General features: G+C 59.2%; 2 protein-coding genes across 2 annotated transcripts; both read left to right on the top strand.

Annotated features, from left to right (window-relative positions):
- The first annotated feature begins 500 nt into the window (after positions 1-500).
- LOC111160282 (secreted and transmembrane 1) lies at positions 501-3,418 on the top strand. The gene is made up of 3 exons (XM_022523219.1): positions 501-575; positions 711-825; positions 987-3,418. The coding sequence occupies exons 1-3, from the start codon at positions 501-503 to the stop codon at positions 1,868-1,870; spliced, it is 1,074 nt and encodes a 357-aa protein (XP_022378927.1). The 3' UTR covers positions 1,871-3,418.
- A 1,697-nt stretch (positions 3,419-5,115) lies between these two features.
- LOC111160340 (CD7 molecule) lies at positions 5,116-8,651 on the top strand. Its single transcript, XM_022523383.1, is given in 5 exon segments — positions 5,116-5,441; positions 6,805-6,818; positions 6,820-7,120; positions 7,369-7,499; positions 8,219-8,651. Coding segments are annotated over 5 exon segments (630 nt in total). The 5' UTR covers positions 5,116-5,365; the 3' UTR covers positions 8,327-8,651.
- Positions 8,652-21,368: the final 12,717 nt, after the last annotated feature.

Here is a 21,368-nt window from a genome sequence, read left to right as displayed (position 1 = left end):
ACCAGGTCGGGCTCCTGCTGCAGACACGCACGTGGAGGTCTACATCCACGGAGCTTTGACCGGCCGCCACCGTAGCCACCTTCTGGAACCCGGGCAGTTTCCTGCCGGCTCCACGGCCTCCCCGAATCGAGCCCCCCCCCACCCACTCTGGTGCCTGCTGGCCTGTGCCCGCTGGCTGAGCCACCCTGGCCAGCTCCACAAGGTGCAGACATGGGACTGGGGCCTGGGATGGGACCACGGTCCCCGCACTCTGGGTTTGCTCAGGCTTGTGCCTGTCTTGCAGAATTTCCACCTCACACACCCTCTGCTGTGGGCTCCCAAGGCCCCAGGCACAGGGCCACATGTGGCACCTGCCACGCTATGTGGACTTGGTGAACTGTGGGCTCATGCAGCACACGGCGTGCGCAGAGCTCGTGCCGCTGTCTGGCATCTGTCCACCTCTGCCTGGTCCCTGGTGGAAAGTGCCACAGCAGGACCAGGAGGGCTGGGCCGGCTAGCTCATGTTGCACGAGGCCCCTATTGCCGTGTGCCGGGGCTCTGGGTCCCTGTCGGTCAGAGTTCGCTCAGACTGTGCGGTGAGGCTGGCGACGGGTGACTGTTCCAGGACTTGGCCTCCCAAGATGGCGGGGCGGGTTCCACGGCCAGCAGGCCAGGTGGAGGTTGGGGCCCGTGCTCGTGGCTTCTGACAGTGGTGGTGGCGGTGTCTGCAGGAGCGGAGAACCTTCTTTGTGGAGCTGGGTGTGCACGCCTGGCCCAGGAGCCCGGGGACGGTGAGGCGGCTGCAGGTCTGGCCACGACTGCACAACACTCCCGTGAGTGCACAGAGTGCGCGCGCCCTCCTTCCCCAGAATCTGCCTGCAAAGAGGGGAGTTCTGGGGGACATGCCCGGGCCTGGTGACACGCCACACTAGCTGCGCATGGGGACACACACGCATGCACACACACAGCCTCCCTGCTTTTACTTCGGTGTTGTTTTCCCGCTTGAGGCACACGTGCTGATCTGTCCGATGGGTGGGTGCGGAGCTCCTGCATCCTCCAGCACCCTGAGCTGGGCCTGGGCGTCCCTGGGACCCTCGTCTCATCACCGTCCCTCCCTCGACCCCAGGGAGGGCGGTCAGTGAGCGTCCTGAGGCCCCGCCATGACCCATGTGTGACCTGTCCCCTGCACACAGAATGGGACAACCCCACCTGCACTGAAGGAGTGGTGTCCGTGCCCCGAGGGGAGCGCGCTGTGATGGGCTGCAACATCTCCAACCCCTTCCTCAGCGTGGCCGTTGGTCTGGGCACCCCCGGGGCCAGTGTCCAGCCGCTCTTCCGTGTGCGGTCCCCGGGGTGCTTCTGCCGGGAAGGGTGGCAGCTCCGGGTGCAGGGAGGCGTGGCCCAGCTGGTGATCGACAACGCCAGCGACTCCCAGACCGGATGCTACAAGTGGCACCTGCAGGGTCTGCAGAGAAATATCGGAGTCACCACACTGAACGTTTCAGGTGAGGACAGCATCTTCGTCCCCCCAGCCCACCCCAGGGGCTTTCGTATTTGGGAAGGGCGGGGGAGCCGTTCTTTTCCCCCCAAAAGTTCCCAGGGCCCCGGGATGGGGCCCAGAGAACGCAGGCCTGGGTTCCGACAGAGCAGAATGAAACAAGACCAGCCTCCGCTCCTCCAAGGACCTGCGCCACGAGGGGGTCAGGCGGGGGCTGCCCTGTCCAGGGAGGAGGCGAGGCCGTGCGTCTCTCCCGCTCTGCCTCAGACCTCCTCCCTACCAGCTCGGGGGGAGAGGTTCCACCCGCAGCCCCTGCAGAGTTTCGTCTGCCCCCGAAGGGCCCGCCTCCCTGCTCTCACCCAGATGCCCCGTGAGGCCTCCACTTCTCCCTGAGCCGGTCCCGCTCCCCCAGCCTTGCCCTGGACACTGTCCACCTAAAGGGTCCAGCGGTCCCCTCCAGACCAAGGCCTCCCCTCCAACCAGTCCACACCCATGCCTCTGCCACCTGCCGTCCCCCTTCCACTGCCCTCACGTGAGTGGTTCCTCACTTCCCCTCCACTTGGAGGAGCGCTCCCTGTCGCGAATCCCCTCCGGGACACTGCTTAGACCCACAGGCAGCGACCACCCCACTGGTTCCAATCACAGTCTCCCTGGGCTGTGTGGTGGCTGAGAATGGTGCCTCCGGCCTGGCCAAGCCCAGGGAAGGGACCCAGCGAGCCCTTCGGGGACTCCTGGTGCCCTCCTCTCATCTGATTCCTGGGCCTGGGGGGCTGCATCAGGGGCAGTGTCCCAAGACCTGAAGGAGAGAGGACGTCTGCTCTTTGCAAATCCCTGTGGTAGGTGTTCTTACCCTACACCCAGGTCCCCCTGGGCTGTCCCCATCCTCCATGCCAGCACCCCTGTCCAGCCTGCACACCCCACCCCTGCCCCCGGCCCATGGGGGTGATGTCTCCCTCAAGGGTGCGCTCAAGGCAAGAAGTGGCTCCTCATAGGTGAACAAGTGCCCCCCTGCCCCCACTTCCCACAGGCCCAGAGACGCCGTGCCCGCCCGAGGCCGGAGACCCGCTCACGGTGGCCCTCGTGGTCAGCAGCATCATCGTCGGCCTCCTTTTCCTGGTGCTCAGCGTGTTAGCCTGCACCAAAGGCACAGGCCCCCCATGCTACTCCCCCCAGAAGTACTCAGGACCCCAGGTCTGAGGCCCTGCACCTAGTCTGTGGGCTGGTGGGGCTGGGGGGTCACCTCGGGCCCAGAGAGACACATGCCCCTCCCTCAGAGGACCCCAGCTGGCAGTGGCAGGTGCCTCCCTCCCAGTCAGGCCCACTGGGTCCCCAAAGCACTCATTTGTCCCAGGACACCCTGGGGGCAGCACAGAGGCTGGACTTCCGGCTCCTTACGGGAGACCTAAGACACGGGGCCCAGCGGGTGTGTCTGCATGCGTGTGAGCACACGTGACCCGAGTGCGCCCACACATTCTGCCTCAGCTCTCATCCCTGCTTCCCTCCCCAGGAGAGCTGGTTCTGAACTGGGAGGTGGAGGGCCTGTGAGGAGGGTGATGAACGGGCCTAAAATCCAGAGCCGACCCCAGGAGTCCTGCCCACTCTGAGGCCACCAGCCCCCGAAACCCGCCCCTCAGGAGTGGAGCCCCACGTGTCCCCCCTCATCCAGCTGACACGCCCGTCCAATGAACCAGGCAGCGGCTGACAGAAACAGGCCTCCATCCCTGCCTCTGGCACAGGAGACCCGCTCAGCCCTTCTGCCCCAGAGGCCGGCTTCTGCCGGCGCAGAGGAGGGAGGGACGGGAGGAGAGGGTGTGACCCAGGCTGACCCCCACCCACCTCAGCCTCCCGCAGCTGTCTCAGCTCCCCGACTACCCCCCCAAGCCCCGCCAGATTCTCTGGTCAAAAATGGGAAAATCTCAGGGACACCTGGGTGGCTCAGTGGTTAAGTGTCTGCCCTCAGCTTAGGTCAGGATCTCAGGTTCCTGGGATGGACTCCTGCCCAGCGGGGAGCTGCTCCTCCCTGTGCCTCTCCCCTGGCTTATGCTCTCTCTCTTCCTCTCTCTCCCTCTCTCAAAAAAATAAAAAATCTTTGGGGTGCCTGGGTGGCTCAGTGGGTTAAAGCCTCTGCCTTCGGCTCAGGTCATGATCCCAGGACCTGGGATCAAGCCCCGCATTGGGCTCTCTGCTCGGCTGAGAGCCTGCTTCCTCCTCTCTCTCTGTCTGCCTCTCTGCCTACTTGTGATCTCTATCAAGTGAATAAGTAAAATCTTTTAAAAAAAGAAAAAAAAGTCTTAAAAAAAAAAAAAAGGCGGGGGAAGAAATCTAAAACATTTGACCTCAAAGAACCTCTCCCTTCTCTGCCCCATTGGCGCCTGGGGCCTGGGCTTCCAGCCTCAGGTGCAGAAGCGACAGGCTGCTGTACCCTGGAGGTGCCCCAGCTTGGGTCTTAGCTTGATTTGGGCCCACTCCTGTCTTTGGCCCTGGGCAAGAACAAGTTTGGCGTCCCTGCCCCGGGTCCTGAGGTCAAGCTGTGGGGGAAGGAGGCCAGAGGCGGAGCTCCAGCGCCACCAGCACCACGAGGGGTCGCTGTAGCCAGAGCCCCTCTGCTAGGGAGGCGGACAGAGGCACCTGGCAGTCAGGTGTCCACACAGCCCTCCCCACCCCGACCTCCCAGCCGCAGGGGTCCCTTCCCCCACCTACCCACCTGCAGGCCCTTCCCCGTCCCTGACCCTTTTGTCAGATGTCGTCATAATCACAACGTGTGATTCTGAAGAGGGACACACAGGTTTTTCTGAAGTACACATTCGGGGATACCTGGGTGGCTCAGTCGGTTAGGCATCGGACTGTTAATCTCAGCTCAGGTCCTGATCTCAGAGTCATGAGTTCAAGCCCCACGATGGGCTCCAGGCTGGGCATGCAGCCTACTTAAAAAATAAATAAATAAAATATACGTTCGGTGCTCTGAAAACCCATAGTGCTAATCTTTACGATGAATAAAGTAAATCAACCAAGAAATCATCAAATGACCCGAGAAGTGTCATTTTAGGTGGGGAAAAACACAAAAACTAAAAGAAGCTGCTTCCTGTCTTAAAGCACTAACAAGGCAGAAAGGCATCCAAAGAGGCTGCTGGGGGCGGTCGCCCCTCCCTCACCGCGGAGAGCCCAGGCTGGAGGTCCTGCCTGCTCCCTTGACTTGGGCCTAGACCTACAGGCAAGTCCTGGGCCTGGGTCCTCCACTGTTTTCATTTCCTCCTTCTTGCTTGTGTTTTCGCGGGTTTCTGTAAGAAGATTGAGTTCTGGGGCCTTCCTCCAGGCCCCGCCCCTGCCTCCATGCTCCGCCCCTCCCTCCGGGCCCCGCGCCCTACTCCTGGGGCCCTCCGGGCCCCGCCCCCACAACGCGGGGGTCACTGAATGGTAGGCCAGATTTCTAGGCATAAATCAGGTTGGACAGAAGGTGACCCAGAGGATCCAGGGCATCCGGCCCCTGAACCCACCCCCCGAGGGTCTCCCCCGGCTTTCTGCTGGTCCTGCCCCCCACCTCGGGCCTGTGGAGACACAGCGGGGGGGTGGGGGACCAGGACAACTGGTCACCCGTTGGCCTCTCAGCAGGACAGTGCGGAGGGGTGAGAGGGGGTGAGGACCGCCCCTCCCAGCCTGGCCCTCCGCACCTCCCCTTGCCGGTGGCACCTCTCCAGGAAGCCCTCCTGGAGTGCCGGGACCACCAGCCACCGCCTCCCACCTTGCCGTTACCTGGGGGTTCGGGGCGGTGCCTCAGAGCTGGTGGCTCGCAGGCGGGTGCTGCAGACAGGAAGAGTCTCAGCCAGCTGTGAGCGGGGGCCCTGCTTCTCCCTCGGCGCTGGTCTGCGGGGGGGCAGGGTGGCGGCAAGCATGGCCCCAGAGCTCCCTCTGCTCCCGCTGCGCCTCTCTTATGCCTGTACCCTGCTCGGGGCTCTGGCCACCCAAGGTAAGCCCTGCCCTGCCTCACCGCGTCCCCCACTGTGCCCCCACCTGGGGATGCTCCTTCCTGGGAAAGGGGTGGTCTGGGGATCCTGAGCGTGACCTCCCCACGAAGCCCTCCCCACCCCCAGTGACGTCTGAGTGCAGAATCTTTTTCTTTACTTAAATGTCTGGCGATTCTCTTTTACATAATTAGCAAGGTTACCTTGGTTATGAGAGAATGTTGTCCCCTAGTTTGTTTTTTTTTCTATTTTTTTAAAGATTTTATTTGTTTATTTGACAGACAGAGATCACAAGTAGGCAGAGAGGCAGGCAGAGAGAGAGGGAGAAGCAGGCTTCCCGCTGAGCAGAGAGCCTGACGTGGGGCTGGATCCCGGACCCTGAGATCATGACCTGAGCCGAAGGCAGAGGCTCAACCTACTGAGCCACCCAGGTGCCCCTGTTAGTTTGCTTTTTAAAACAGATACATGTACAAAGTTCTGCAGTAAGATGGAAATAGTGGGGAGGGGTGGGGAGACAGCAGAAAAAGAAAGAAAAGAAAAAGGAAGTTCCAGAATTTAGTTTGCTGAGAAGCTGATGCTTGGATTACATTAAGGAAAGTTCACTGGGACACCAGGTGGCTCAGTCCGTGAAGCGTCTGCCTTTGGCTCACGTCACGATTCCAGGGTCCTGGGATCAAGTTCCATGTTGGGATCCCTGCTCAGTGGGGAGTCTGCTTCTCCCTCTCCATCTGCTGCTCCCCTACTTGTGCTCTCTCTCTCTCTCTCTCTCTCTCTCTGATAAATAAAATAAAGTAAAGTAAAATAAAAATAAAGAAGGTTCATGTTTGCACCAGGAAGCGGTCTGGCTGGGCTCCAGCTGGGCAGACAAAGACATTTCTGGGCGTCCCTCAGACAAGCCAATGTGCCCACCCCACAGAGCCACCAGCTCTAGGTGTCTGGAAATGATGGGGACACTGAGGCAGCCAGCAAAGGAAAGAGAGAAGGAGACAGCACAGCCTGTCCGGCTATCTTGGGCACAGTCTGTTAAGAGAAGGAGAAGGTGTAGGGACGGGGAGAAGTGGTCGCTGCTCGGTGAAGGACCAGCTGCTCTGGAAGGAAGGAGCTGCAGCCCGAGCTTCCCTGTGGCCCCAGTGTGCAGAGAGGTAACAGGCAGCTGGCTCCCCGTGTGGCCCCATCAGTGTTCGTGTCCGGCCACTGAGGTGTGTGTGCCCCGGAGCAGCATCCAGTGAGAGGGCTCACTGTGGTGACACGGCCACAGTGGGCTGTCCCAGGGCCCCTCTGTCCCTCCGGCGTGCCCTGCAGAGAGGAGGGTCCCTGCCCCCTGTCCCCAGGCCAGGCTGTGGTGACAGCAGGGGGTCCTTCCTGCAGAGGTGCGGCAGCTCCCCCCCCTACACAATTGCCTCAGAGGGGGGCTCCATCAACATCACCTGCTCCACAAGCGGGCCCCTGGCCGGGGTCTACCTGAAGCAAAGGTGGCCAAAGTCCACCAGCGTGATTTACTATGAAGACAAGAAGCAGCCCACGGTAGACGAGAGCTTCCGAGGTCGTGTCGCCTTCTCCGGGCTGCAGCACAACCTGACCATCACCCTGAGCCGTCTGCAGCTAGCTGACGCTGGGGCCTACGTCTGCCAGGCGGTCATGGATGACGAGGCCTGGGGCCCTGGCACCCTGGTGCTGGTGACAGGTAAGGAACGTGCCCACCCTGGGACCCACTCCGCCTCCCTGCATGGTAGGCCGGGCTCCACCTGCCCTTGTCTGCCCCGAAGTGTCCTCTACGCTTGCTTGAGATATTCATTCCGGCTGGAGCCCACTGCCTCCAGGAAGCACCCTGGATTGCCCATCCCCCCACTCCAGAGCCCCTCCATGAACCCCAAAGTCTCTCGTGGAGTGGAATCCACCACCTGCCACATACCTCTCCACTCCTCTTCACAGACAAAGTGTCCCAGGAAGCAGACACGTGCCAGAAGTCTCAGCTGACCTCGGCCTTCCCTGTGGTCCTGGCTGTGAGCTGCTTCTTCTTCGGGCTGGCGATAGGGGCAGCGTGTGTGCTGAGGAAGACACAGGTCAATGTGAACCCCCAGATATCACCTGTGTCCCTGTCAGCCAGCCCTTCTAAGAAATCAGGGCGGGAAGGAGAAGGTTAAGCCCCAGAGAAACCCCAGGACCTGTCCACCCCCTCATTGGGGTCCCTGAAAGTTTGAGGGTTCAGGTGGCAGGGTCCGAGGTGGGAGGGAAACCCAGGAACTGGTGCAGTTAGCAGGGATGGGCACGGGCCCCCAGAGGGTGACAGCCACTGAGGGGAGGGAGGAGGGTCCAGGCAGACATTCAGAGAGCATGGGGGACAGCATGTATGTGGCTGTGTGAGTGTGAGCACGTGTGCATGAGTCTGGAGGTGTGAGGTTGGGGGCAGGTGAGAACATGCGCTGGGGGGTGACAGAGATAGGTGCCAGAAGTGGTCAGCTCTGCCCTGGTCACTCACTTGCCATTGCCCAGCTCCACGTCCCCCTGAGACAAGCCCCCCAGGTCCCTGGGGCAAGGTCCCTTTCATCCTCCACCTCCCTGCCACTGCCCCCCCATCCCACCCCACCCCCGCCCCCAGCCTGGGGCAGCTCAGGAGACCTCGGGGCTGCCCAACGCCCCTTGTGAACTGACTTCACGCAGGCCCCAAAGCCCAGCAGCATTTCAAGGGTCTAAAAGCTTCCTAAGCAGGTGTGCGCTGAAGAAAGAGGGTGTCCCGGAGAGAGCTGGGCCCTGTACAAAGAGGACAGGCTTTCCCTTCCAGGTCAAGAAACTGTGCTGCACAGAGGACAAGAACTCAGCATGTGTGGTGTACGAGGACATGTCCTATGGAGGCCAAAACAGGATGTGCACCCCCAATGAGTACCAGTGAGCCCAGCAGGCCCCTCTCCAAGCCTCCCTCTGCCCAGGCACAGCTCACAGAAAACCACCTGACCCACCAAGGTCACACCAGCGTCCTGGCGTCCGGGGCCTCCTCTAGGAAGCCTTCCTTGCCTACCTCCTGCCTGCCACGCTGCCCTGCCCGGCTGGTTCTGGAACCCTGGGCCCACCAGGGAGGAAGCCTGTGTCCTGCTGCTGGCTGCCCTTCCCCCACACGGCGGGAAGAGCTTCTCTTTGGGTGCAGAGGGCCAAGAGGGAGGGGAAGTCCAGTCCCAACCCCAACTCAGGCTTGCCGGAAATAAAGCTTCTCTTCTCCCCTTCTGACTCCAGCATCTATCTGTTCCTCACCCAGCTCAGAGCCAAGGAGGGGGACGGCTTGACTGATCCCCTCCCCAGACAACTTCTAGGACTCTTGCTGCTAATGTGATCAAGTGCGGGACCACCGAGGAAGGGGAGGAGCAAGGGGGCACTTTCCATGCTCCAGGCTGCAGGGGGGCTGCAGAAGGGGCAAATCAGCCAGAGCACTCCCCCACAGCCAGCCCTCAGCCCCTTCACCGTCCTCACCTGCCTCCCCCTCAGCCAGCCCTCAGCCCCTTCACCGTCCTCACCTGCCTCCCCCTCAGCCAGCCCTCAGCCCCTTCACCTTCCTCACCTGCCTCCCCCACAGAATGAGGTGGGGGTGGGAGGGGGGCGCTGGCAGCGGTCGGCCTGGGGTCTAGAATGAGAGCCCCACCCTGGGCGTGCTCCAGCTGGAAGGGGGGCAATGAGAACTTGGGGAACCTGCTTGCTGTCCGGGGAGAGGAAAAGGCACCCCCATTGTGAGTGAGAGCTGTGGGGTGTCCTCCTAGACTCTGGGCTGAGAGACAGCAGACCATGCTGCCCACCCCCCACCCCTGTCCTGCGCCCTGGAATCTCCCACCAAAACCGCAAAAACAAAACTGACATAATCCGGGGCGCCTGGGTGGCTCAGTGGGTTAAAGCCTCTGCCTTCGGCTCAGGTCATGATCCCAGGGTCCCGGGATTGAGCCCCGCATCGAGATAAGGGTCAGGAGAGGTGGGGGACGTGGAAGGGGAACCCAGCCCTGGCCCCCCGCGCCCCCCCCCACCGTAGTCATAGTCTGGAGTGTGGAGAGAAGGGCAGACAGTCATGGGACAATTGTGAGCATGGAGGACGGAGGGGGACCATGAGGAGGGGGTAGGTCCATGGGGGCACAGCCTCTGGTCACTGGGGTGGGGTCAAGTCAAGCCTGCCTCAGGTGACAAGGGCCTCTGGAGGGAGGCTAGAGGTGATGTCTTTCATCTACAGGAAGTTGCTTCAGAAGGGTGGGGAGTGGGGAAAGGGTGGAGGCTCCTGGGAGCTGATGGCCAGGGCGGGCGGTGGGAAGCAAGTCCGGCCAGGCCTGGAAACCACAGAGCCCCCCTCCTGAAGAAAGAGTAGACCCCAGACCCCTTATTTACAGAGGGGAAGCTGAGGCGCAGAGAGGCAGGACTTGTCCAAGGCCGTGCTGATGAGTGGTCAAGAGTGGGGACCAGAAGCGAGCAGTCCCCTGATGGTACATCTGGGTCTGCAGGGCTACCTGCGTTCCCTCTGGGGGGGGGGTCCCTGGAGGCGGGGACACCAGGACTTGGTGTCTCTGTTGGTCTTCCTAACTGCCATTTGGGTCCTAGTGGCAGGTCCCTGGTGCCCTCCACAAGAACCACTGAGGTCATGCTCCTAGTCATCTCCCCCGAGCCTGAGGTGACTCCCTGCCCTGGTGAACGCACATCCCCCTACCCAGGGAGAACCAGGGTCAAACCCCCGTCCGTCCTTCTATTCTGGAGTCACAGATTTAAACAACCACGTGTGCCTGTCTGTGCTTTAGAAACGTGGGTCACATATGCTTTCCACACCCAAGGCCATTGTAACGCTTGCCATAGGGGTGCACCGTACTGGATATGGCAATTCTCTCCTGTGGACATTTAGATCATTCCTGAGTTGTGAATTTTTGTATCAAAAGCAAGCAATGGATAGCAATGTAATTTTGTCACCACTCTGTGCTGACCATATGCCTGGTTCGTTCCTCTCATGACAAAGAGCCTGATCATGGTCCAAGTCCTGGTTCCCCACTGTCTTCCTCCGTACTTGAGGTTCTCAGGCTTCAATTTCCTCATCTGTAAAATGGGGACAATGGCTTCCCTACCTGGTAGGGCACCATGAGGACTGAACCCCACAGGTAAACCCTCAGAATAGGCCTCCACTGAGCAAATGCTCTGTCAACCGCACACAGAGAAGGTGGAAGCAAGACCCTGACTGTGAGAAGCAAAACTTGAAGGAACAGCCTCCATCCCCAGGCCACAGATGGGGGCAGGGAGCTTTGAGACTTGGAGAAACAGGGTGGTTGAGTGCAGTGGGGAACAGTGGAAACATGCACCACAGGGCATTGACTCCTTCCCACACTGGCCTCCCAAGCCAGAGGACGGCCACTGACCCTCCCATGAAAGCTAAGTTCCCAACACAGGAGCGAGCCAGGGAGGACAACCAACAGGGAGGGGTTTGGCATGGGGTTGGCATGGAGGGGTGGGGTCTCAGCCTACCCCCGGGCTCACCCCTCCCCACTCCAGGTTGGCCTGCCCCACAACCCTGGACCAGACCTGACCACCTCAAGACTCATGGCCTGATACTCGTATCATTAGGAGACAGCCGGCCAACTGGCCATGTCCACCTCTGGGGACAGGGCTAACCAACACCAGAGTCAAGGACAGAGTAACAGACACTCATAGAGGACAGTCATCGACTTGGAAAGGTCGGGAATCAAACCATAATTGTTGACCCAAGAAATAGAAGGAATGAACAGCAAGAGAGGGAGGCAGATGTGATGGAGAAACTCTCCCGGAGAAAGAGAAGGAAAGAAGCTCTCAAAGACACAGGCGGTAGAGGAGAAACTTACCCAAGGAAGCCCAAGAAAGGGAGACAGCATGGTGAGAGCCCTAGGGGCAGAGCACGGTGAGACTCTCAGTAAAGGGGCCCCAGACAGCCCCCCAGCAAAGGGAGAGGGAGAAGGCAAGCCTGCACCCACACATTCCAGGGGCAAGAGAGAAATCCCAAATCTCAAGTGACATCAGATTTCTCAGAGACAAGTCTGAATTCGGGAAGACAAGGGCATAATACCCTTAACTACTGAAAGAAAATAACCGTACTTGAAATGTTATCACTTCAGTGTAAGGATGTGATAAAGATCTTCTCAGGCACATAAAGTCTTCAGACACTCCATCAAAAATCGAATCTGGAATCACTCTTGGAGGCCGTGTTCAAATAAAGGAGACCCAAATACAGGAGAAAAGAGACGGAAATTACAAACAAGTTACTTTCCTCCAAAAAACAATGACTAAAGAAAATAAACCTACAATCTACAATCTATGGGAAATCTACTGATAATCTAGAACTGAAGCTGTAGATTAAAACCAGCACCAAGAGATGGGGAGGGCGGAGATGAAAGGCGGCGAGAACGCGCTGAGACATCTATGTCGTCAGAAGGAAGAGACAAAAATAAGCTTAAGAAATCATCCCATGAAAGTGAACAGGAAGGGCTCCAGGGCAGCCGCAGTGAGAACCCAAACAGAGCATAAACCAGCAGAAAGAGCTGCATAGCAGAAACAGGAAAAGAGAAAAAAAAATAGATGCGAAGAATGTGCAGTGAACAGGAAATATTAAATGAGGTGACAAAATAAACTAACTTAATAACAGCAAGCACAGTTAGCCCCGATGACAGAACTTACAACTGACGTGATTATACAGGGCGCCTGGGTGGCTCAGTCAGTTGGGTACCTGCCTTCGGCTCAGGTCATGATCTCAGGGTCCTGGGATCGAGCCCCACAAAGGCCTCCCTGCTCAATGGGGATCCCTCTTTCCCTGCCTGCTGCTCCCCTTGTTTGCGCACTCTTTCTCTCTGTGTCTCTCTGTTAAATAAATAAATAAAATCTTTTAAAAAATTATAAATAAATAAAAATAAATAAGTAAACAAAGTAATTATACAATAAACACCTTCACAATAAATGAGAATGGGTCAAACTCGCCAATTAAAAGACAGGGCCGGGAGCCTGCTTCCTCCTCTCTCTCTGCCTGCCTCTCTGCCTGCTTGTGATCTCTCTCTGTCAGATAAATAAATAAAATCTTTAAAAAAAAAAAAAAAAAAAAAGACAGGGCCAAACTGGGTTTAAAAGAAAAGATCCAGGGGCGCCTGGGTAGCTCAGTGGGTTAAAGCCTCTGCCTTCGGCTCAGGTCATGGTCCCAGGGTCCTGGGATCGAACCCCACATTGGGCTCTCTGCTCAGTGGGGAGCCTGCTTCCCTTCCTCTCTCTCTCTCTGCCTGCCTCTCTGCCTACTTGTGATCTCTGTCAAATAAATAAATAAAATCTTAAAAAAAAAATCCAACAATATGTGATTGGTGAGAGATAACACTTTATTTGTTTTCAAAGATTTTTATTATTTATTTATTTATTATATATTATATGAGTATATAAAATAATTATATTTTTATATTTTATAATAAATTTTTATAATAATTTTATAATAATTTTTATAATATTTTTATATATTATATAATATATAAAATAATAATAATATATTATTATATTTATTTATTTATTCAAAGATTTTATTTATTTATTCATGACCCGAGCCGAAGGCAGAGGCTTAACCCACTGAGCCACCGGGTGCCCCAAGAGATAACACTTTAAACAAAAGGACACTAATAGGTTGGAAATAAAAGGGTAGGAAACATAAAAAGCAAGTATGAACCAAAAGAAAGCTGGAATTATCAATCTCATTTCCTAACAAAATAGAAATACTGGTAAAAACAATAGAACAGAAATATAGAACGAATGTAGGTACATTTGAACCTAAAAATAAATGGGTAAAATATGTAAACCGAGGAATGACAGAGGCACTGGGAGAAGTGAACAAATCAACCATTTCAACCTGAGGTTTTAGCACAACCCTTCGAATCTGAATCGTGCCATTCATCCATACGGAATCCCACACTCATCAAGCGGAAACCACAGGTGAACCTTTTTTTTTTAATGATCATTTCTGAGCAAAAACAGAAACAGAGGGAGGTCTACAGGCCCAACGCAGTCTCCGTGAATTACAAACACGCACCCCCAAAGTAGGAGTGCACATTTTACCTTCACTGGAGGCATGGGATGGCATACATGATACTCGAGAGGCGAGTGGTGGGACAGCAGGGAAGGGATGGGTGCGTGACGGGAGAGCGGGCCCCTGCATGTTGAGGAGGGGCAGAGAGGGTCGTGAGTCCCCTGGACGGTCCGCAGGGGCCAGGCTGAGGGCCACGTGGCCCCAAGGCTGCACCACACCCGAGTCCTCACCCTGTCCCCCCGCACCCTGGGTGCGGCTGGGCGGGCAGCCTCCCAGATGGTCCTGTGTGGATGTGGAAAATGCGGGGCAGTGTGGGTGCTCCCCGGGAAAGGCAGCAAGCCCAGCCTCGTCAAGTCTGAGCCATGCAGACTGAGAGGGGCCCCTCCAGAAACGAACTCAAGATCACAGTAGAAATCAGGAACAAAAGTGCATATTCAGGACGGGAAAAGAAATCACAAATTTCTAAAAGCATCCAAACCGTCCAGAAAATGATATTTTTTTAAATAACGGATGCCACCAACCATTCTGCTTCTTGCTACATAATTTCGCTGCCTGCTCTTTGGCCTCCTCTCCAGACGACCAGGACTTTGTGATGCCGTTTTCCAGAGAGAGCACAGAGTTTGAATATCATTCCTTCTACGGCACAGCACGGGTGAGGACGTGCTTGGCCAGCTGAGTGAACACAGGACGTGTGCCTTGTCTCCCTGCAAACACGAGGATTCTGGGAAATTCTACTTTTCAAGACTCTCATCCAAAAAGAATAAAAGGGGGATGGCACCATTATCACTGGGCCGGGTCGTCACGCTGCGTCGTCCTGGAGATGAAATGTGTGCTCACCGGCTCCGATGAGCACCCAGCTTCGGCCACCCGCGTCCCGCTCCACAGGCCGCACACCTCGCTCCCGGCCAGCAGGGCGGCGCTCTGGAGACACGGGCCCCTCTCATCCGCGGCCTCACCCACAGCCTCCCGAGACCAGCCGGGTGCGCCTGGAGGAAATCCGCGTTCTTCCCTGCAGCCGCTGCAACACGTTACTTCAGACTTGGTGGCTTCAAATAATGGAAATTTATTTTCTCACAGTTCTGGAGGCCAGAAATTCAAAAGCAAGACCCAGCTGGATCCTCCTGGGGGATCTGAGGGAGGCTCGGCTCCAGGCTTCTCCGCGGCTGGCGGCTGCCTGCAATCCGCACTCCTCAGCCTGTGGCCTCTGTCATCACGGGGACTTCTCTGTGGTGCCACCTGTGTCCACATTTCTTCCTTCTTGCAAGGATGCCGTCCTACTGGCTTTAGCACCGTCTAAGATGGCCTCATCCTAACTTGACGATGTCCGCAGAGACCCTCATCTCCACATAAGGTCCCCTTCTCGGGTTCCGTGTGGGCATGACTTTCGGCGGGGATGGGGCAACATTCAGCCCCGTATACCATCCCCCTCCCACACAGACAGCAGGAACTTCTTTGCTCTGGGAGAGACCACACGCCCCTAAGTGGACCCCAGATCATGTATGCCCAGACTCCGAGGGGCTCCAGGCCAAGCCACGGACGCCTGACGGCCGCACAGGGAAGAAAACAGGGCTCGGTGCCGCTGTGGTGAGGACGCACATTGGGCACGTCGGCCCGGGCCGGGGCTGAGGCCTGAGCGGCGGGAGGTGGACGCACCCCTGCTTGGGGCCCAGCAGCCGGCCGGCCTCCAGAGACGCTGCCCCCCCACCCCCGAGGCATCGGAAAGTGGGGTGGTCATTTCTGTTACAGGAGGCGAGGTGGGGTCCAGTGGGCTGAGGGGCCGCCCTGCTCCCGGGTCGCAGATGTCCTGAAGCTTCCCTGAGGTGTACTGTGGGGTTACGGTTGCCCCATGCCATGGGGATTGGCAGCCCCGCCGTGCAGCAGACTTGCGAGGGGTTCGCCTGGGCCCCGCTGGGTCAGGAACCCCGGGGGAAGGGGCAGTGGACGCCCAGCAGGAGGAACAGGTGGGGCTGTGCCTGACAGATGTCCGCATGGCTGAGACCAGCGTGGGGGCGACACGTGGAACCAGGAGCAGTTTTCTGTCCCTCTACATGTGTGAGGGACTTTCATGTCCATCCAACAGTCCTGACTGAGCGGCCACTGTACACAGGGTACAGGGGCAAACAAACTCCAGCTCATGTTGCCGAGGAGCCAGCGTTCCCGGGGAGGCAGGAGGGAGATGTGGAAGGAACTAACCCAGGGGCCAGAAAGCCAGGGTGCGGGAGGAGCCTCATGGTGCGGGGAGAAGAGGGACCCGCAGTGCTGAAAGGGGTGCTGTGGGGACACGCGGGGTCAATGTCCAGGCAAGGGAGATGGCAGAGGGGCTGGACGGGAGCTCCTGGTGTGTCTGGGAACCTGGTTGAGATGAGAGGCAGGGGTGCAGAAACCACGGAAGGTGGGACAGGTGTCGTGGACAAGGGGAGTCAGGCCACATGTTCAGTCTGGCAGGGAAGGGAGTGTGTGACCTGACCGAGAGGATAACAGGGTCCCTCTGGCTGGGGACAGGGCAGCAGGGCCTGGAGCAAATGGAGGCTGAAGACCATGACAACGGTCTGGTCTGGACACTGCGGTGGACCAGCCAACGTTAAGCCAAGGCTGGGCTGGCCCGAGCTGAGAAGAGAAGGGGGTGAGGGTTATGGCTCTCGGAGTGTGAGAGCCTGAGCAGACATCCTGCAGAGGAGAAGGACCTTGACAGGACACTGGGGTTGCCCTCAGCACCGGCCAAGAGCTCAAGGGCTCCGAGCAGCAGAGCGGTCCGCCCTGCAGAAACAGAGCCGAGCACCACCCCCACCCAGGCTGAGGCTCTGGTGGGGGATGGGGGGCTACTGGGGGAGGCAGGAAGGAGCTGTGGGCCTGCAGTGCCTTCACCAGCCTCGCCCCTGCCCCCAGTGCTGGTGAGGCCTGCAGCCCGCTCCGCTGAGTCCTCTGCAGCCCCCCAACACCCACAGAGGCAACAGCAAAAGTAGCACCCGCATCCGGGTGTCTGTGTCTTTCACACTCAGGTCGGGAGAAGGCGGGTAAATACAGTGTCTTCCCACCACCGGCATCGCCACTGGCACACAAGTGCCCACAGCCACCTGGAAGCCCGGCCCCAGCCCTGCTGCAGCGAGGGCTCAGCCCCAACGTAGGCCGGGTCCCTGCGCGCCTGGCCACCGGGGCAGCGGGCTCCTGGCAGGCCCAGGCCCCCACCCTGCCTGCTGCTCCCCCCTCAGGCCTCTGGAGCCCTTAGCCAGCCCTCCCCATCGGCCACTTACCTTTTTTTTTTTTAACCACTTTCTTTCCCTCCTCCCGCTTCTTCCCCTTTTCCCTTCCAGATAGCTGAGGGACGGCCATCGCTTTCCAGACTCTCTGATCTCCCTGCTGCCATGTGGGCCTCATCCGGGACCTCCCCAAGCCTTCCTGGTCTCCCAGCGGACGGACTGGCCATCAGCCAGCAGTCTGTCTGCTCGGGGGACACCCCTCAGCCTGGGGCTCCCACAACTACTGAGACCCCCGCCCCCACCCCAGGCCCTACAGCCTCTCTGTCAGCCGCAGAGCCCTGCTACCCCCTTTAACAAAGCCAACCCTGCCATGGAGAGGCCAGCGAGGCAACTGGATGCATGGCCCAGAAGGAGGGACCGCAAACACCCAGGGACGGTCCTACGGCCCCAGCTGGACAAGCATCTGGAACAAACCACAGCCCCCACCGTTCAGATCAGAGCAGCCCCGGAGCTGGGGAGGGGACAGGGCTCTGCTTCCCTGAAAGACCTATGGAAGGGGTGGCATCTCCCCATTTGACAAAAGAGAAAGGGAAAGGGGAAAGCCAGTGACACCAGTGAATGGCCAGGGCAGTCGGCACACTGGGCCTCGGGGGACAGGCGGCTGCTCGTGTGCAGGCCTTGGGGACAGCCGCCTGTCCTCTCTGTGCACACAGCTCAGTCTCAGGGCCTCCCGAGTCAAAGATAAGGCTTCCCTGGAGATCACAGAGGAAGATACCAGAAAACCTGGGGGTGGGGAAAAGAGACCCCTTTGCGGGCTCCTAGGAGCCGTCTTGTGCCCGAACCTGGTGCCCCGGGGGAGAGGGAATGTCTGCTACGGACAAGAGACCAACCGGCTGGACACTGGGGTCCCCAGGCTGTCTGGGTAAGATGGGGCCACCTGGGGCCCATGGGTCTTTGAGGATCCTTCTGGGCCACAGCCCAGCCAAAGCCAGGAGGTAGCCCTTCCCCACACCCTACACCCCAGGCCTACTGGCCATCACCCACAGGCCTGGGAGGCCTGCCACAGGGTCTGGGGACAGCTCCCAGAGGTGAAGGGAGAAGGCCTGCCTGCTCTGTGACCCTGCAGGGCTACCCGGGGCACTGGCCGCAGGGAGCCAGCCCAGACCCTTGGCTACTCAAGGCCAAGTCCACCCTACAAGCCCAATACATCGACGCCACTGGAGGCAGGGCTTCCTGTCTCTCAAAGGTGGGCAGGAGACCACATCCTGTCTCTCCTGGGGTGCTCTTTCTTATGAAAACCCTCAACTCTGGGACAGTGTTCTCATCACCCTCAAATCCATCTACCCATGGCCTGGGGCCTCCACCAGCTGCCCCTGATGCTTGAGACAGCTCCCACTCCCTGCAGGACTCCCCACCTATAAGACCCCCACCCCATCACGGTGGGATGGAACTTTCTGGTCCTCCTAAAGAATCCACCACCCCACAGCTGCTGGGCAACTGCCAGTGTGGGCCAGGAGAGCAAGGTCCAGCGGATGCCCCACCCGCTCAAGGCCTCCTTGACCCCCAACCAGTAGAAGGCCCCGGAAGGAAGACCCCTTTGGGAGTGACACCCCACAGCTGTGATTGCACCTGGTGAGGCAAAGCTGTTGAAAGCAGGCACACTGCTACAATCCGAGTGACACAGGGCCTGTGGGATGCGGGTCACAGGAGTGACGCTCTGGTCTGGGGCAGGCATGGGGTGAGTCAGGCGGTCTCTGCAAAGGGGGCTCCTGGGGGAGGGGCAGAGGGCATCAGGGCAACTGCACATTCTCTCCTGGACACGGTACATGGCAGGAGGGCCCGGGCTGTGCTCAGCATGTTCAAAGAGAGACCACCTTGACCACAGGGCCCTCTGCCTGCCCTTATCTCTCCCCACATCTTCTGCCTGAGTGGGTCTCTTCCCACCTGGGCCTCTAGGCTGCAGCCTCTCGAGGGACCGGGATGACACTCGTTGTCCCATCTCTGTCGCCTTAACCACGTTGGCCAAGGGGCTATCACTTGCCAGGTTTCGGGGCCTTGAGTGCAGTGGCCAGGCCCCAAAGTTGGCTGCGGTCCTGTGACCTTCTGTCCGTGGGGTCCCAGGGATGTGCTGACACCCCTCCCAGGGATGTGCTGACACCCCTCACCAGGTCCTCATCAACATCGTCAGAGGAGAGGTGGTCCTGGTCAGTGAGCTCGGGCAGGGAGCCCTAATGACAAGGTGGCCACGTCATCTCACCCGCAGCTGGACCACTTAGAGGAGTGGTCGTCTTTCCTGTCCCTTCTGCAGGACATTGCGCATCCCCCAGGTCGGGTCTCGAGATGCAGGACCCCTGCCCAGATCCGTCTCTTGGCTCCAGTGCCAGTGTCACTGCTAACCACCTCCCCAACTAGTGCATTTGTCTTTGGGATCTCCTGCGGCCTCCAACAGCAGGCTGAAAAGCTGGCCTCATCTCCTCCCTCCTCACACTTGGGGGGGGCACGCTGAGCTCAGATCAGCCCCCAGAGGCCACACTGTCCTGGGCTGAGCCCTGATGGGCCCGTCCCACCTGGTTTGTGTACTCACGCTGGGTGGTCAGGCCACTTGCCTCCTTGCACGTGATGCACTCCTGCCCACAGGCCCTGGCCCTGTCCTTCTGGCCATCTCTACCCATCTCAGCCAGCCACCCTCCCAGGGCCTCTAGGATCTCCTGCCAGGCACAGCTGGTTTACTGGGGACTCCGCTTTCATCTGCTTCCAGGGAGCTGGGGGGTGGGGGTGTCCAAGCAAAGGAAGGGCCCTGTGGGGCAGCTGCCTCCACATCTCTCTGCCTGGCCCCGCACCCCCTACAGCTCACTCTCCTTCCCGTCAGCCTGCCTCTGGGGGGACAAGCAGTCCCTGGACTGGCAGACGATGGCTAAGTGGGGTCCCCAACCCTCCGTGGACGCAGGGGAGGGCAAATCCATCCGACCGGCAGACAGCCCGCAGCCTTGCTGCAGAGCCGAGGCCAGGGCCCGCCGCGGCTCCGAGGAGGGCCGCGCGCCCTCTGGCGGCAGGACCCGGCAGCGGCGGGGGCCCGCCGGGAGGGCGTTCTGGGGCTCGCCCCGCTAGGCCTGGAAGGAGGACCACGTTCACGAACTCTCCTTGACAGCAGGAGAACTGAGGTCACCCGCGGCAGGGGGCTTTGACAGAAACGGAGCACCCCCAGCCTCAAGGCATCCTCCCCAGTGTGCGGGGCTCACGGAGAGATGAGCACCCCCGCAGCTGTCTGCCCCTCGGCTTCTGGGGGTGTTTGGGCCTTTGATCTCCTCTCAGGGGACCCCTGCATGTCCGAGGCCTCGTCAGACTTCCCAGCCCTGGGGACTTGGGTTTGGCCTCGAAACTCCTGCAACGGTCAAGTCCAGGGCTTTAAGCCTAGTCACAAATGTCCATGTGGGGAGGCCATTCTCTCGGCCAGAACTCGATCCCGTCTCCTAGGAGGGGCGACCCAAAGCCAGCAGCTCGGCGAGAACGGACTCACCAGGGCAGAGCAAAGGAAACAGAAGTTTATGAACACACTGCCTGGGAGTGGGGGGAGGGGGGGGGGGGGGGGGGGGGGGAGGGGGGGGGGGGAGAGGACAGAGGAACGCATGGGGGCATAAGGGGATGTGGAATGAGGGGAGATGAGGGGATATGGGAATGTGGGGGGCGCTAGACTCCCCTTCCAGGGCTCCAGGACCCTCTGCTCCTTGCCTTTAACCGCCTGACCAATACTGGAAGATGGGGCTCTGTGGGGGCAGGAGCCTAAGTCCCCCACACCAGTCAGCGGCCTGTACCCTTCCCTGGGCTGCGGGCTTCCTCTCCCCACCTCTCCAGTGCCTCCTCTCCCCACCCTCCTCTCCCTTCAGACATACCCACCTCTGCACGAATCCGGATCCGATCTCGGCACTGCCCTGCCGCCCCCCACAAACCGTCGCTGAATAAGTCGGGTTTTCTCTGCTGTGACTGGCGCAGGTGGTGTTGGCCTTTCGAGGCCCTGGGCCTCTGACGCACTCAAGGGACTCAGAGGGACTCTCTGTGGACTTCGGGGGCAGACACCGCCCCAGACAACTGGGGGGTCACACTGGGCTAGGTCACCCAAAGAAGCCGCCCCTATCTGGGCTGTGAAGGGGGTCCTGAGGACACTGCTCGGCTGCAAAGTCCCTGCCAGCCCTGGGGGTGGCCCCACACAGGGTGCGGAGGCTTGAGGCACGGTGCGAGAAGCGCAGTGATCAAGAACGGTGGCGCTGACATCGGCTGTGACTCTGGGTCAGTCAAGAGTCGGGGCTGCTGGGTTCGGGCCCGTGTGTTATCACTCCCATGCAGAGGGCTGAGTCTTCGATCGCTCGCCTTCCCCGAGCTGCGTCATCACTCCCAGCCCACGACTTCCTGGTCGCGGCCGGCCGCGCTCACTGATGCACGCCAGCGAGTCAGGGGAACCTCACGGGAGCGGCCCGGGATGATGGCTCAGCACACGCGGCGAGCACAGGAAGGGAGCCCTCCTGGGGGCCGGAGGCCGCATCCCAACAGAAGTTCCTGGAGGGTCTCAGACCCCGAAAATCCTGCTCCACGGCGCACATGCAGCACACACCACGCAAACACACGGCCTGCCGCCAACACACACATACACAACACGCAAACACACAGCCTGTCCCCCCGACACACACACACACACACACACACACACA

The sequence above is a fragment of the Enhydra lutris genome, unplaced genomic scaffold (assembly GCF_002288905.1).
Source record: "Enhydra lutris kenyoni isolate GAN:26980312 unplaced genomic scaffold, ASM228890v2 scaffoldscaffold75, whole genome shotgun sequence".
In the NCBI taxonomy this organism is placed as follows: domain Eukaryota; kingdom Metazoa; phylum Chordata; class Mammalia; order Carnivora; family Mustelidae; genus Enhydra; species Enhydra lutris.
Note: the sequence above shows the minus strand (reverse complement) of the source record. Positions and strands in the feature narration are given on the sequence as shown.